General features: G+C 49.8%; 1 protein-coding gene across 1 annotated transcript in view; it reads left to right on the top strand.

Moving 5' to 3' along the window:
• Positions 1 to 9,807, top strand: part of Cdhr3 (cadherin related family member 3) — a 60,990-nt gene extending 51,183 nt beyond the window's left edge. The window contains exons 16-21 of the mRNA XM_013347598.2: positions 2,273 to 2,454; positions 4,514 to 4,527; positions 5,842 to 5,873; positions 7,448 to 7,496; positions 9,075 to 9,205; positions 9,455 to 9,807. Coding sequence (XP_013203052.1) covers positions 2,273 to 2,454; positions 4,514 to 4,527; positions 5,842 to 5,873; positions 7,448 to 7,496; positions 9,075 to 9,202 — 405 coding nt within the window. The 3' untranslated portion in view covers positions 9,203 to 9,205; positions 9,455 to 9,807. The remainder of the gene's footprint in view (positions 1 to 2,272; positions 2,455 to 4,513; positions 4,528 to 5,841; positions 5,874 to 7,447; positions 7,497 to 9,074; positions 9,206 to 9,454) is intronic.
• Positions 9,808 to 16,152: the final 6,345 nt, after the last annotated feature.

A 16,152-nucleotide genomic window follows, 5' to 3' on the forward strand; every position in this document is an offset into this window, starting at 1 on the left:
GGTTTCACTGTAGGAAAACACCTGGGGTCAACAACTCCAATTGCAAAGGGTTTTCAGACCATAGGCTATGGGCCTATGATGAGAGAGAGGAGGGCAGGGAGGCTGAGGGAGTGCAGGGCAGAGGCTGAGGGAGAGCAGGGCAGAGGCTGAGGAAGAGCAGGGCAGAGGGGCTGAGGGAGAGCAGGGCGGAGGCTGAGGAAGAGCAGGGCAGAGGCTGAGGGAGTGCAGGGCAGAGGCTGAGGAAGAGCAGGGCAGAGGCTGAGGAAGAGCAGGGCAGGGAGGGGCACTGGAGGGTAAAGAGGAACATCATTGCAAAAAAGGTGTACTTCCCCCCTTCTCCCCGCTTCCTCACACATCCCCTCCTCATAGAAAACTGCCTATGAATAGGTAGGTGGTCATCTGCTTCTCAGGGTCTTGCTAATCACTGTGATGTTCACCCCTCTGTTACTGCAGTCAGTGGACCCCAGTGAGCTGGGTGGCGATGGTGGCGCACACCTTTAATCCCAGCACTCAGGCGGCAGAGGCAGGAGAGCCTCTAAGAGTTTGAGGGTAACCTGGTCTACAGAGCAAATTTCAGGACAACACAGAGATTTCTTTTGCGTAGCAGTGACCAGAACACCAGACAGAACAACTTAAGGAGAACAAAGACTCAGAAGACTTTGCTGCCTAGCTCTGTGCATTTGAATGTGGTGGAGGAGGCCCCTCATGTCATGACTTACAAGAAACAGAGAGGTGGGAGGGGACCACAAGCCAGGTATAACCAGGCATGCTCAGTGACCCTGTAGCTAGGCCTCCTTGAATTTCCAGAAGCTCCCAAAATAGTGCCACCATCGTGGAGGGCAACAACACATGAGCCTGTGGGCTTCGTTTTTAAGTTATCCAACTAAAGTTTCCTGGATGTTTTATATGTGCTCATGTGTATACGCCTCCATGTCCATGTGTGCACCACACACATGCAGATGCCCGCCAAGGCCAGAGGAGGTCTGATGTGGGTGCTGGGAACCAAACCTGGGCCCCTCTTCAAAGCAGTGAGGGCTCTTAATAACTATCCGTCTCTCCTGGCTCTCCTTTTGAGATTTTTAGGGCCATTAGTTTGTTTGGTTAGGGATTGTAAGTGTGCATGCATGTGTGGTGTATGTGTATGTGTGTGTGCATGCATGTGTGTGTGTGTATATGTGTGTGAATGTGTGTGCATGCGTGTGCATGTGTGTGTGGTGTATGCATGTGTGTATGTGTGTATATGCATGTGTGTTTTGTGTGTGCATGTGTGTATGCATGTGTGTGCATTTGTCTGTGTGTATGTGTGTCTATGTGTGTATGCATGTGTGTGCATATGTGTATGTGTGTGCGTGCGTATGTGTGTGCGTACATGTGTGTGAATGTGTGTGTGCGTGTCCATGTGGGGGGTGTATGTGTGTGTGTGTATGTGTGTGCATGCATGTGTGTATGTGTGTGTGCATGAATTTGTGTGGACGTGTGTGTGTGCATGTGTGTGTATATGCCCCACATGTGTGCCACAGCTCACCTATGGAAGTCAGAGGACAACCTGTAGGCATCTGTGTCATCCTTGTACCAGGTGGGGTCTAGGCATCAACCCTAGGTCATCAGGCTCGGCAGTACACTCTTCGTCACTGACCCTGCGGGGGTGTCACACTCAACCCATAGCAAACCCTAGGGACTTTCACTATGGGATAAGCTGCCAGACTTATCCTTAGGAAGAAATTGCTCAGTCTCTTAGATTTACAGCGTAACCCACCATGACATTTCCAATTCTGAGATCTCTATGACTTGTTTGTTATCTGTCTCCCACTCTAGGAAGCAGAACTTAGTCTCCCTGTGATCAGAGCCCACTCATCTGGCAGTGGCAGCTGTGTCGAGTGAACACTGAAAAGCCTACAAGGTGTTAGAAACAAGAAACAAAACAAAAAAACAGCTTTCATGGCTCCTGCCTTCCCAGCGAGAGACAATGGCTAAATTAGTCCCTGGATTGTGCTGAGCTGTAGCTGAGAAGTAGCTAGTGGACCATTTCGGCTCTGAGGAGGGGAAAGAGACAGACAGTGCGCTGAAGTCAGGAACTGATCTGTAGTTCACTAATTGTTCTGGGTTTTAATCCAGTGGAAGGAAGGTAAACAAGGGGAGGGAGTAGCAGGAACTATGAGCACACAAATGCCCGCCTTTGCAGAACAGGAGCCAGCAGCCTCAACATCGCACACAGGAAGCTGAATGTCAAAGATGCTCCCACCCTGCTCACTCTCCCCCTCTGTCCTTCAAGCCCAGGATCACCTACCAGATCCTCAGGGAAAACACATACTCTTCATCAGCATGGTACGTGCCATTCATCATCACTCTGGGCACCGTGGTGCTTGTGGGGCTGCTGGGGTCCCTGATGGTCCTGTTGGCCAAAGCCGTCTACAGACATTGCTCCTCCATGACCAGGAAGGACAAGAAACACCTGTAAGTTGTGGTGGGCTGGGGGGCTCTCCTGTTTTTTGTTTGTTTGTTTGTTGTACGGAGCAGGGTACCCGGCTTCAAGGAGAGACTAGGAGATAACGGGAAGAATTCCAGCTGCTCTTGGGCCTGGGGTACCCACACTGTACCCTGTGGGGCCAAGACAATGGCTGGCTCTTTGACTCCCTCTGGCAATTTACCCTGGCCCCGGTGGGATCTCGAGAGAGTGGACTGTCACCCTCCTAGTGACCTTGCCCTGGATAAAGCCCCATTGTGCGTAGCAGTGGAATAAATATAGGAGGGGTACCCATGGGAAGGCATGAAATTCAAGGAAACAGCAACAACGAAAAGCAGATTAGGTAATTAAGCTTTGGGTACCAGTGACATTAGACTTCATCTCCCACCCTCTTGGAAGCACACTGTTGGCATGCCAGGTTTCTCTCCTCCCTGCTTGCACTCCTGTGTGCCACAGACTTGTTGGACTAGGTTCATTCCCAGTAGCTCTCGTAGCCAGAGCTTAACGGCTGTGAACCTGGTTTTGGGCACTGCTCAAGTTTCAGGTTCAAACCTGTGCTCTGTCGCTCTCTGGGCACCTGAATTTGGGCACAGGAGAACTCTCTTGACATCAGTGACCTTCTCTATAAAGCCAACCAACAAGTTAAACAGAGAGAGCACTGGGTAGTGTTCCTGACCCCAGTAAAGATGCTTTTAGATTTGTCGCAGTGTTAACTTCAGAGCACCCAGGGAGCTCAGAATTCTAAACCCCAAGTTTAACCAGATGACCAAATGTCCTGGGAGCTGGATGCATTGACTTTCAGGGCCTCTCAGCAACAAAAAGGGATGAGTGGTTAGATTCCAATGCCTCTGAAGAGTATTTGAATAATAACTATAACCACCAAGTAATGTTGAGTGTCAGTGTGCAAGATGCCATAAAAGAAACACTTTAGCTTAAAGATGCGTATCACATTCCACTGTATTTATTGGGGGAAATTTGTACTCTTGACAACCTAGACTTCAGGAAAGAAATCCTTGAGCATCTGCTCAAATTTATCTTTGTATTCTAGTTACAAATTGACTTTGAGAAAAACAGAAAAAAAAAACCCACCCTGTTCCTAAAGGTGTCATATTTAAGCACCTAAGGATGATGGTGTCTTATTGAGATTTGGGTGGACATTCTTAAAGGGTGTAAGCCAGACGGGGGAGGCACAGGCCTCTAATCCCAGCACTCAGGAGGCAGAGGTAGGTGGATCTCTGTGAGTTAGAGGCCAGCCTGCTCTACAGAGTTGCAGAGTGAGTTCCAGGATAGCCAAGGCTACACAAAGAAACCCTGCTTCAGAAAACTAAAGAAGAAAAAAAAAGCCAAATCTCTTACCTCTCGAGAGGTAGGCACTGCAAGTTACATGCAAATTATAACTAAATGGTAAAATGGTAAGTACATATCTTGAACCTGGTTGTTCCTACTACGATTCTAAATCAAGTTTTCAGCATGGCCCAACCTACAAGAGAAAACAGCTAGAAATTCAGACTCAGGCCCAGTCTCTGAAAGTTAGTTGTACCATGTGACAGCCAACACTTATCAAATAGTGAGGAATAAAATTAGAATCATTGAATCCAAGGTTGTAGGAGAAGGGCATTAGAGACCCAGTCCAGCTCTTCCATGTTACAGGAAATGGAAGTTAATTGTTGCCCTCCAACCTCCCTGCTGTGAGCCAAGTTCTCTGCTCCCAAGGCTACTGGGGAGAAGAACGGGCAAAGAACGAGCTGGTGGTCCCCTGGGCTGGTTCTGCCTTCCTTGGAGTCGCCGTATTCCCTGGAGTTGTATGAAACAATATCTTCAAACTCCTAGACCCTCTATAATTCCAGGCTATCACTTGCCAAACTGCGGTTTAGAGCAGGGCTAGTAGTCAAAACTTTTGGCCCCATCCCCAGCTTGTTTTCAAAGCGTAGTCCCTGAATCCCAAGGAACCCAGACCCTGTGTTACATGTGTGCAGAGTCCATGTTACCAAGTGTGCACATTTGTGTAGAATTCTTTCCGGTCAACTAATGCCCATCCTTTCCCCACAGGACAAAGAAGGAAGGTATGTACACTGCATGCTCTCTTGGTTTGTTTGCTGTTCAATGCTTGCTCTGTTATACGTAAAAGGCTTAAATTTGGGTTTAGTCGGGGAATGAGGAAGCAGAGGGCATCTATGCTGGAGCAGGGAAGGGCAGGGCACAGGGTACCCACTCATTTGGCCTTACCTGTTTTCTGCACATGTGCATCTACTCAACTCAGTTTAGTGGTCTAGGTGCGTCTCCATGGAAACCAGTCCATCCACAGTAGGGACCTCTCCATGTGCCACGCATACCCAGCACTTCCTGACTGCTGCCTACAGACAGGGTGACAGCTCCCAAGGACCGTGAGCGCTCTGTCTTGAACAAGTGCCACTTCTGAAGGAGCAGCGACACTTTATTCTCAGATTGTAAAGGATTTGATCATTTTTTTTCCAGAAAATTCATTAGTTCCAACTAATTAATTGCTAAATTGAGCAAGATCTACTGAGGGCCTCGGGTCCAAGGAGAGATCTGTCTCTTCCCAATCCTGGCCAAGAGTTGTCACCTTAAGGCTACTCCGATCTATGGGGAGAGACAGGACATAACACTGGAAATTCCGTGCAATTTAAGCAATGTTTGCTGAGGTCACTCTGCCCATGGAGGTGTGTTATATGCACAGAGCATAAATAGCAGGGTTCAGATTTTGGCTATAATGGTTATTGATCACACGGAAAGAAACATCTCTATGGAAACGTCATAGATTGCTTCCAATCCTGATCTTTTTAAACAGATTTGTTCATTTTATTATGTGTGACGGTTGCCCTGCATGTGTATAGGTGCCCTGTATGCATGCTCAATGCCCTCAGAAGCCAGAAAAGGACACTAGAGTCCCTGGAACTGAAGTAATGGATGGTCTTGATCTACCATGTGGGTGCTGGGAATTGAACCTGGGTCCTTTGCATGAGCAACACATGCTCTTACCACTGAGCCGTCTCTCCAGCCCCAAACTCGGTTACTTTTTAACCAGAATGTAGGGAATTAATGTCAAAAATCCCTTGTTATGAACACAAAATCTCTTTTTCTTATCTCTAAATCCATTTGGGAGCTAACTTCCTAGGACCCGTATTAATAATCCGGGAAAACATTTTAAAAATTAAATCGTGTGCTGTGCATAAGTGTGTAGTTTTCTAAGAAAACTGAAAGCCCCGTCATCAAATGGGTCTGCAGGGGGGAAAGTCCTTTGCTGTGTTGTCTGTAAGGCTGAAATCAAAGCCTGCTAGGGAATCCACCGTGGGGTGGAACTTTGGGTCCGGCAGCATCTAAGAGGCTGCAATGCTGTCCTGTTCTCTTCCCTGCAGACAGGAAGACTGTGAAGAGGGAGGCCGTGGTGGTGAGTGTGGTCAGCCACAGGAACTTCACCTGGGTGCTGGGTGGTGGTGTCCTGTCTCTGCTCCACACAGAGCCCAGGCTCTGGAGCTGCTGGAACTGCGCTGCTGCCTTTTGGCAGAGGCTCATGCATCTGACCACTGACACAGCTCACTGCATGGCCAGCTCCTGATAGGATTCCTTCCCTCACTGAGCATGTCTGCAGATGCATTTGCTCTGGGTTTCATAAATATTGAATAGTGGTGTTTATTATCCGTTCCAGCTCTCCACAAGCATGCACTAGGGGAGCAGAGCTTAAAGGCAGAGCTGGTGCTACTGCATTCCGCAGAATTTAATTTTTCTTGACTTTTCCACAACCTTGTGAGGGAGTGATAGAGACAGTGCACAACTTGCATCTGGGTTTGGTGCTACCTCCCCCTTAGCCACATAACCCTGAGGACACCCACTCTAAGACAGGGGCTGGGGAAATCTCCCTATGTGAAGTGCTCATCCTGGCTAGAACCACATCCTCACCATCTTACTTCAGCATCACCATGATACAACACCAAGGCAACTGCAAGGGGTTTATCTGGGGCTCACAGTTCCAGAGGATTCAAGTCCATGACCATCACGGTGGGGAGCATGGCAGCAGGCAAGCAATAATAACACTGGAGCAGTAGCTGAGAACTTACATCTTCGGATACAGCCACGGGGGAGAGAGAGTAGCAGGAAGGGAATGGATGAGTTTCTGATGCCCAGTGACACATCTCTGCCAACAAGGCCACACCCCCTCATCCTTCCCAAACAGTTCTGCCAAGTGAGGACCAAGTAATCAAACTCAGAAGACTGTGGGGGCTTCTCATTTGGTCAGGACATTCATCTTACTTTTGCTTTCTCTTACTGAGCCTGATGCACTCACTGAAAAGAGCTAAAACTTGATACCTTCCCTGATCTCCTCTGTTTCCCCTTGGTTAACCTTATTTATGATGTAAGACACTACCTTGGGTAAGTATGCATCTTGAGGGGTCAGTGGAGCTAAAGGCAGACCCTTGCTTTACACTCAACACCTTAGTGCATCTACTCTGTGGTGCTCTGAGATGCTGTAAGTCTTAGACCAAGGCACTTAGCATTTTGACTCTCGCTTTCACACAGTTAAACAGCATCTTCTCAGGACTCCTTCCTAACCCGCAGGTCCCACAGCATCCGACACCTCTGCTATCATAGCCTTGTGTCTTCATCGTAGCCCGTTTGTCAGTGACAAACTATGGAAACAGACAGAGCTGTCTGGGCCACGGTGGTGTCCCTAACGTGTGGCCCACTGACTGTTGAATTAATCGGTGTCCCAAAGCATAAGCCAGGAAAGCCAGGTGTAAATGCCTGCAGTCCCAGCTGTCAGCAAGAGCAAGGGGTTGAGAGCAGACGTGGCTCTACACCCAGCTCAAGACTAACCTGGGCTTAACCTTGTCTGGAAAAGAAGGTGATAAACGAATAAAACGAAATAGCGAAAGAAGCCACAAGCAAGGACCGCAACCGTGAGGGTGGGTGGCCTTGCCCAGGGACATCCGCAACATTGTGCCTGAAACAGTCTCTTTTCCTTAGCAATCTGTCCAGATGAATACTGTCTTTGATGGAGAAGCCACAGATCCAGGTAACCAAACGCCACCTGTGAGGATGCTTTGTGCTCTGGGACAGGAGTTGGGAAGTGTCCACTGGTTTGGCACCTTGGCCACGTGGTCTGTAGCGGGGCGGCAGGGGAGTGGGAAGCTCGGCGGGTGCTGGGTTCAGCGGGGCGGTGGGGGGGGCACGACGGGTTCTGGGTGCAGCGGGGCGGGGAGGAGGGCGCGACGGGTCCTGGGTGCAGTGGGGCGCTGGGAGGGAGCACGGCTGGTGCTGGGTGCAATGGGGCGTGGGGGGGGGTCACAGAGGTGCAGACCCAGATCTCCCATGATGCCTCAGCACCCCCACCTGCCGCTGCTCTCCAGGGTGTGATTTCTTCCCTCCACTGCCTGTTTACAAACCAATTTAGGAAACCAGTGAATTCAAAAAGGCCTATGTCCCCTGCCCACTGATTCTCTCTCACCTCCGGTCTTCCCGACATGCTTCTAGTACCGACTTATTAGAAGCAGAAATGGCAAGTTTGGCTCCTCCATCCCCAGATCATGGCCAAGGACTTCTTGGTTGACATGATGAACCTAAGGTGAAACTGGCCTCCAGAGCTCTCATTGCCTCCTGAAATCGACTCCAGATTCAGCTCCTTTACACACACACCTCGCTTACAAAGCTCAATTATAGACGTGAATAAAGGGAGGGGAAGGAAACTCAGGAGGCAAGTGCGCTGGCTCCCCGCCACCCTCCTATACAAACGGCTCCAGTCCTCGGAAGGAGGATGGCTCCTCTCCAGTGAGAAGCTGCCCCTCTCCAGTGAGAAGCTGCCGCTGTTGGAATTAGATTCCCCTCTATTATTAGGTACTTGTTACCATAATGTGCCCACATTAGCATAAGTGCTGGTGGGATCCTGAGCCGGGAGAGGCCACTTGTGTTGTATTGCGGTGGCAGGAGCCGGGCTTGCCCCAAACCGAAGCTTACAAGGAAAAATCCAAGGAAGCCTTGTGCCATTCTGTGCTAGAGAGAAGAAAGGGGGAAGAAAGGAGCCAACCGGCCCAGTGTGAACCAACACATCAGTTAGCGTCTGCTGGCTCCAACACATCAGTTAGTGTCTGCTGGCTCCAACACAATGAAAACAGTTTCCTCTCCTCATCCCCAGCAGGACCAGATCAGTGTCTACACTCTCTGCCAGCCTGGCATAAATAAAAATCAAAGGCTCTCCGCCCTGACTTAGCGAATTCCTTTGTATGGCGAATCCAAGGGCCTTTTCAAACAAAACAAATCAGATCCTCATGGGTAACCCCATTAGAAATCAAACCCACTTTATGTGATAGACACAAGGAACTTGGAATTTCCATGGTCCCCTCATCTCACAAGTAAGATGGTGAAGAGTCTGCCAACCTTTCCATCCTGAGAGACACTGTGTCCCAGCTGCACAGCCTGGGGGAGAGGCAGGCCTCAGAAGACTGTCTGGGTGCCTCACAAGCATCTTTCCGTCATAGGGGGTCACATCATCTGGCCTCCCTCATTCTTCCCCAATCATCAGAACAGAGCAGGGGGAAAATGAGAGCAAGCAGAATTGTTTTTTGTTTTATACAATTGCTGTATTATCTACCCTTAGTGACTGGGGAAATCTATGAATTCAACTCAAAAACTGGCGCCAGGAGGTGGAAAGGCCCATTAACCCAACTGCCCAACTGGCCGGAGCCCGGTCCCCAGCCCGGAGGCACAGTTGCAGGAGGGCAATGACAGGTGTGTGTTGCCAGTGTCTCCTGAGGGACAGGGGCAATCCTGTGTGTGGTGGGGGTGGGGGAACGCCTCGCCTTAAGTTGCACAGGGACGGTAACGGGTTTTGGCGCAAGGGCACAAACGTGACAGAAGGAATTCAGACACCCAGGGTCCTGAGTGGGGTGACTGACAAGATAGTTTAAATATTTCTGAAATGGGATTTGATCACACAGTGGCCTTGTTCTGAAATAGCCCGGAAATTTTTCCCTCTAGGTTCGTGTCTACCTGTGCCCTTCGGTTGAGAGTGCTGACCTGTGCAGGCCAAGTCGCCCCTATGTGCTCGGTGCAATGGCTGCCAGGACATCCTTTCAGCTCAGCCTCACAGTGTGTTACACCCGTCCTTGTGTTCACTGATGCTCAACGCTGTACACGTTTGTGAGAGACCAAGAGTGGTTTTTGAAAGACACAGATGGACACAGTGAGCCAGTCATTTGGGAAGAAGGAATACAACGTCGTTCTTTTATTTTACTTTAATTTTATTTAGATGAGTCTTGCATTTGACAAACCATGCAGATCTGAGGAGCTGCTCACCCTGTTAATATAAAGGCTTCTCCCAGAGACAATTACTGTCCTCTTGAACATTGTAGATTAGTTTTGCCTTTGAAAAACTCATAAAAATGGCTTTCCTCTCTGAGTATCGTGTTTGGGGGACCACCATGCCGCTCACAACACTAATCCAGTTCTCTGTCTGGTGCCCTTGTCTGACTTTGCCCCAGTTGGATGAGGCAGAGCCATGTTGTGGTAGCTCCAGGGTACACATGTACTTACTGAGGATCCTTAGTCAAAAAGTAGTGGAGATGCCCAAGTGGAGAGCCAGCCTCAGGTGACCAGGCCATCGCAATGTCACTACATCCCCACGTGCCTCTTTTGTGGATAAATCCCATGGCCAATGGACTTTTTAATGGACCCCAATAAAGAGTCAAGTGGAGAGGAAAAGGAGACTCAGAATACCAGACTTTCCTGCGTGACACCTGCATAGGGGACAAGCTGTGACACTTGTTTTAAGGCAGTAAGCCAGCTCAGAAGATGACTAGCTCACAGGGCGCTTGGTGTGGTGGTGAGCGCTTCCTCAGGAGGTACAGTGATCTCATCAGTTGGAGCTGTGAAGAAAGAGATGGAGCTAGAGACAGAGTCTCTTAGCGTACAAGGATATTTTTGCTGCAACATTTAGAAATTAATTGCTTTAGCTGGAATATGAAACAATGATTTCTACGCTGCAGAGGGTGAAGCAGGAGGACACTGACTTTGAGAGCAGCCTGGGCTAAACTGTGAATTCAAGCCAGCCTGTGCTAAAGTGTCGGTCTCTGTCTTAAAAACAAACCAAACCAAAGAAGCCACAGTTGAGCCTGACATTCCATGCATATGTGTCCTTGTCCTTTGCTTCAGCTTCTCCCTTGTCCCTCCCCTCCAAAACTACCTTCGTCCTTCCTCCCTTCAAACTTTTTTCTTATCACATGGATGCTTTCGAGACCTGAATGAGGGCTGGAGGAAGTAGGCACAAGCCAGAGCAGTATCTGAAAAAAAGTCCTGGAACTGCAGCGGCAGTAAAGGTGGGGAGAAATTAAAGTTGGGGTGGAGGGAGTTTCGAGCCTGGATCAAAGCACTGAGACAGCCCATCAGTACATTTTCAGGATGCCTTTGTGTTGGGCAATCAGGAGTGGCTACCACAGCAGGTAGCAAGCTCTCAGCAAACATTTGTAGGACTGGGCTGAATTAGGTCGATCGAGGTTCATCTTTTACCCACATGTGGAAGTCACAGCTTTTCTGTCTAGGTGGAGACAAACAGCCCCATAATCACCTTACTGCCAGCAAGTGTCTACCAAGTACTTGGCGCTATTCTGAGCTGCAAAGACGTAGCTCAGACGTAGCAGCGAACGACGCAGTGTCCTTTGTGTTCTAGGGAGGGGTCAGAACCTTTAAGTAAATGATGGCCGGGTTATATAGAAAAGTAGTTCTGGCCCACAGCCTTTCCAGGAAAGTTAGCCACCTCCTCAGGCCAGGAAGCTGAATATCAGGGGGTGCTCCCTCGCCGTTGGCATCACAGTCTAGGCTGCTAAGAAACAATGGGCCCCAGATGGTTCTAACTTAACCAATCAGAGAAAAGCAAAGACACCAGTGACAGACATCTTCCACTTTTGACTACCCTACCCACAGCTTCTCCAGGGCAGCAGCCTCTCACCAAGGCAACCTGAAGAAACCTTTCCGTTCCCATTACAGAGTGGTCAACTCCTTGCACAGTCTTTGCTGCTCCCTTGAGACTTCATCTTTGTTTGCTTCTGCTGAGATGATGAGGAAACATTTGATATATAAATGTGGTTAAAAAATTTACACAGCCTATAGATGATATTTTAATGGTAGTACATACCCTTGAGGAAAATAATCAGGCGCTGTAGTGGACCCGGAGGACTACTCTAAGCAGATGCTCAGGGAAGGCCCCCACAGTAGGGGGAGACTCCAACAGTGGAAGCGTGGGTCTGACATTCAGATATCTGAGAAGAACCTTACAGACAGAGAGCAACAGGACAAGGGCAAGGCACGGGGTACAAGAATGCCCCCCTTATTGTCTACCAGAGCCACTTATATAGAGATCCTTAACTGATAGTCACGCCCCAGCCAAACCCACCAGAAACCACTCCCCTGCCATCAGGAACTCCTGAGGGTCTTGTGCTCAGAGCAGCTGCAAGCATTACAAGTTGTTTACCAGAAATTCAGGATCTGGGGGGGTTCACAGCTCCCAACAGGCAGGTATGTCCATCTGTCTGCCTGGGTGTTAGGGACATGATGTCATAGGGATGCAAGGAGGAGCACTCATGGTGAGGGCCTTGTGGACTGCTATCGTGGCCTTCCCTTCTATTCCAAATGAAACAGTGTTGTGAGAGTAGACTTAGGAGATCAGGGGCAGAAGCAGAGTGAGAAGAGTGTTGGCTTGGGCTCAGCAGTGGAAACTTGGGGTGCTGAAAATCTTGCAACTCTGGTTTTGAAGTAGGGTCTCGGGTAAGAATAAGTCCTCGATTTTCCTGGGCCCTTTTCCTGTGTCCGGCAAAGGGTCTCAGTGGAGTAGGCTGCTCCCTTGGTGAAATATTCCCAGGTTACTTAAGATTACACAACCACTTCCCTTGAGGGCAATGGCTGGCATCTAACCACCATAGCTGTCGCTCTTGGGGGTGTATTAGCAGAGCAGGAAGCCCTCAGAGTTTCTGCCACACTGGATTTCCTCCCAAGATTCTAAACAATGCTACCAAGAAGCAGAGAGATGAGCTTAGAAGGACTTCTTGGTCAGAATTCTATACCTGTCTGCATGAGACAATACAGGCTCCTTACTCAACCCAAGTACGTTGTGTGTTGGATCAGCTCAGTGCGGGGAAAAGCCTGCCTCCCACCAGGGACCTGAGTTACAAGACATGCTCGCTTTCTGCATGTCTCCACATAAGTTCTGTGGGAATTAGTACTCCCCATCCTCCATCTCCATGGGCACAAAGCAAAATGGTCACTCCTGGTTGGGGGTCTGGAAAACCCAGAATTCTTTCCTAGAAGTCTTGAGACCAAGGGAAGCAAGGTTGCTCACAAGCTCAGTCATCTTTCTGCGTGGTTCCTGGAGAAGGAAGTCGGCCCAAGCACGGGCTATACCCAGCCGCCCAACCCTGGACCTCCGCATACTCAAGCCTTTAGGTTGCTGTGAGACAGCCTGTGGCTGCTCTGCCACCCTCGGAGCTGGCACAGCTGACGGAGGGCAGCTGGTTAATCTGATTTGTAGGCAAAGCTCACAAGGGCTCCATGCCTGCACTGCCCATCTCACTTGCTCCTCCAGTCAGAGCACGCTCCAGCTGGCGTGAGAAGAGGCCCTTTTTAAAGTAACAGTTTTATTGTGGCTTAATTCAAGTACCGTAGTTTTCAGTGTGATTTACTGTGTTTGCATGGTTGTGCAATTAGCATCAGGCTTTAACTCCCAAATATTTTCTCGTACTTATGAACAGTCATCGTCTGTCCCCGGGCACCGACACCTGCCAATCATCCTCCTGTCTTAGGGATTTGCCTGTTAAGATATTTCATATAAATGGAAAACCCTACATGATCCATTTCCGTCATGCGTATTTCACTTAGCGTATTTCCAAGGTCCAGGCACATTTTAGGTATATCAGTACATCTCTACTTTTACTGGCTACCTAATACTTGTATGTAGTACCACATATTTTAGCCATTCATTAATTGGTCGATATGATATAGTGGATATGGCTACCATGAGCATGCCCGACAAGCTTTTTGTGGACACAGCTCTCACTTATTTGGGGTACATACCTAAGGATGGGATTAATGGGGCATACAGCAACTCGAACCTTTACGAGACACTGCAAGACAAGATTGCTCCCATGCTTCACCTCCCACTCCCCCCAGCAGAGCATAAAGGTTCGTAAGCATTTTGAACAGATAGGTGAGGAGTTGTCAGCCCAGTTACAGAGTGTGGCATTTGGTCCTTCCAATACTCCGTCCACGCAGCTCGAGGGGCTCGACCCGGTCTGGGGAACGGAGTCTAGAGTACTCTGCTCAGTCTAGAAGAGTCCTAGCCACGGCCTGGCTTGGTCGAGAGCAGTCTGCAGACCTGTCTGGGCAAACCTCTGGATTGCAGTGGCTAACAAGCCAGGCCTCTACCCTCTGTTCGCCTGATCGCTGACCCTCACAGCTTTCTCCGAGTGGGGTCTGAGGGCCATCTCTTTAGTACAGATGAGAAACAGAAGACTGGAGAAAGTGCTCAGGAGCCGCAGAGCCAGGGAGCCAGCTGATCAGCTGAGCTGTGTCCCGCGTTTCATCCCGCCCCGCCAGCCGAGGAAGGGCTCGGCTGTGCAGGAGGCTGTGCAGGACTTCGATTGCTGCCCAGTCCTGCACTTTGCTTTGGTGTGTGAAAAGGAAATGAGGTTTTTTTCCCCTCAGTTTTATTTCTACTCTTACAATGTTCCCCAGGCCTAAGGGGAGCAGTCACTCGTGTCGGCCAGCAGGGGCGCTGTCCTCCTTTTGCCCCTTTGCCTCCACGGTCTGCTCCAGACCGGCTTCTAGGAAAGTCTTTCCGGCTTGGTCACTCTCCGTTTTGGCACAGGAGGTTCCAGGGCCTGTGGTCCCAACACAGGCAGAGAGCAGCTTCAGGCACCCGCGGTCAGGACTTGCCAGGAAACCGCAGCAGCTACGTGGTTGCTGGAAACCAGGAAACGCTGTCCAAACCTGCAGCTCCACCCCCAAGTGGTCTTTTCCAGGAAAGCTGCAGGACAGTTACCATGGCCTCTTGCCAAGCATGCTCTGGCTGTTGATGGAGGCGGCTCCCAGCTGGGCTATCTGCAAGTTAATCATATCCACAAGTTAATCAGTGCCGGCAGAAGTAAAGGGGTTCTAACCAGCCACAGCCCTAAGGACACCCCAGGATTCTGGTCTTTAACAGTATCTTTCGACAGGTTCAGAAGAATTCAGGTTCCATAGTCGGTGTTGTTGTCTGACTGTGCATGTCAGCGTGTTCATGTGACGATCCCTGTGGTAATAATTTCAATCACCTGCCGGGATACCTGGGCGCCTTCAGATTGATCCTCTGTTTAGTGTGGGCACCTGCAGGCACTATCTACTAGAGAACCCAGGCTTAGAAAAGACTAGCAGCAGTTCTCAACCTGTGGGTCATGAGCCATTTGGGGGTAGCATTTCAGATATCCTGCATATCATATATTCATAACAGTAGCAAAACTACAGTTATGAAGTAGCAGCAAGACAATTTTATGGCTGGGGGAGAGGGGAAAGCACGGCCCAAGGAGCTGTATTAAAGGGTCACAGCGTTAGAAGGTTGAGACCCACTGGGCCAGGGGCCTCCCAGCCGGAAAGTAGCGGAGGATCTGAGGGGGCAGCAGGGAGGGTGTCAGAAGAGCAGCCACGAGCTCTGTTCTGGGTGTCCTGAAAGTCCTAAGGGGTGACGGGGGCTTTGACTGGGCTAGGTCACCAGTGTCACTGACAGGGAGACAGAGATACAAGGGGAATGAAGAGGAAGAAAGATGGGGTGGAGAGTGGGGAGGCAGGGTCCTGCTGGGGACAAACAATCTCCCCCACACCCCACCTGCCCCACCCCACCCCTCCAGGCTTGGAGCGGGGCTGCAGGAGCAAGCACAACTTTTCTTCTCTCAAGCAGAGCCAACAAAGGGCAACTGAATCACAGGATTTCTCAAGAAATAAAAATTCCTAGCACACCCCTGGGGCCTTGGAGAGAAAAACTGACAAGGTGTTGATTGAAAACAGACCTAGAGGATGGGAAGTTGGGTCTCCGTGGAAGGCCTGGCTCTCGCAGGTTCACAGCGACACCTAGTGGTCTTCACGGGAACCGGCCACCCCCTCGGAAATTGCGAAGATGGAGGGTCACAGGGAGATTGATAGACAACATGCCACACTCCCGGCATTCACCCAGGAGCTGTGTATGCCTGGCACCGCTGAGATGTCCTACCGTGGTCATTATCTCCTCTAGCCTTCGTCTTATCGTCTATTAAATATAACTAAGTGAACTTGAGGGTGACACCAGTGGATTTTTCCACCAGGAGATGCTCTATTGTTGGATTATGTGTGCAGAAAATAGAATAATCATGCTTTCATATCAGATGAGAGACCTCTGCTTACAGAGCAGAGCTGCTTTCAAAGTAATAGCGTGTGAATGAGTCTGTCCCCTGCCTTGCTTCCTCTCACCCCACTTATGCTCCCGCTAATCTGAAGGCGTCATGGGGGGGCAGGATGTGTCCAGTGTCAGCCCAGCAACATTGCTGCTACTCAGTGAGCAATGTCTTCACTGTGGGGCATTGGCTTCTGATGAAGCAGTTCACAGACCTAAGAGAAAAGTCAAGTCAGTGAGTCTCCGGGAGGAGCTGCAGGTGGAGAATTTATCCAACTAGGGAGGTCCT

Source organism: Microtus ochrogaster, chromosome 1 (assembly GCF_000317375.1).
Source record: "Microtus ochrogaster isolate Prairie Vole_2 chromosome 1, MicOch1.0, whole genome shotgun sequence".
Taxonomy (NCBI): Eukaryota; Metazoa; Chordata; class Mammalia; order Rodentia; family Cricetidae; genus Microtus; species Microtus ochrogaster.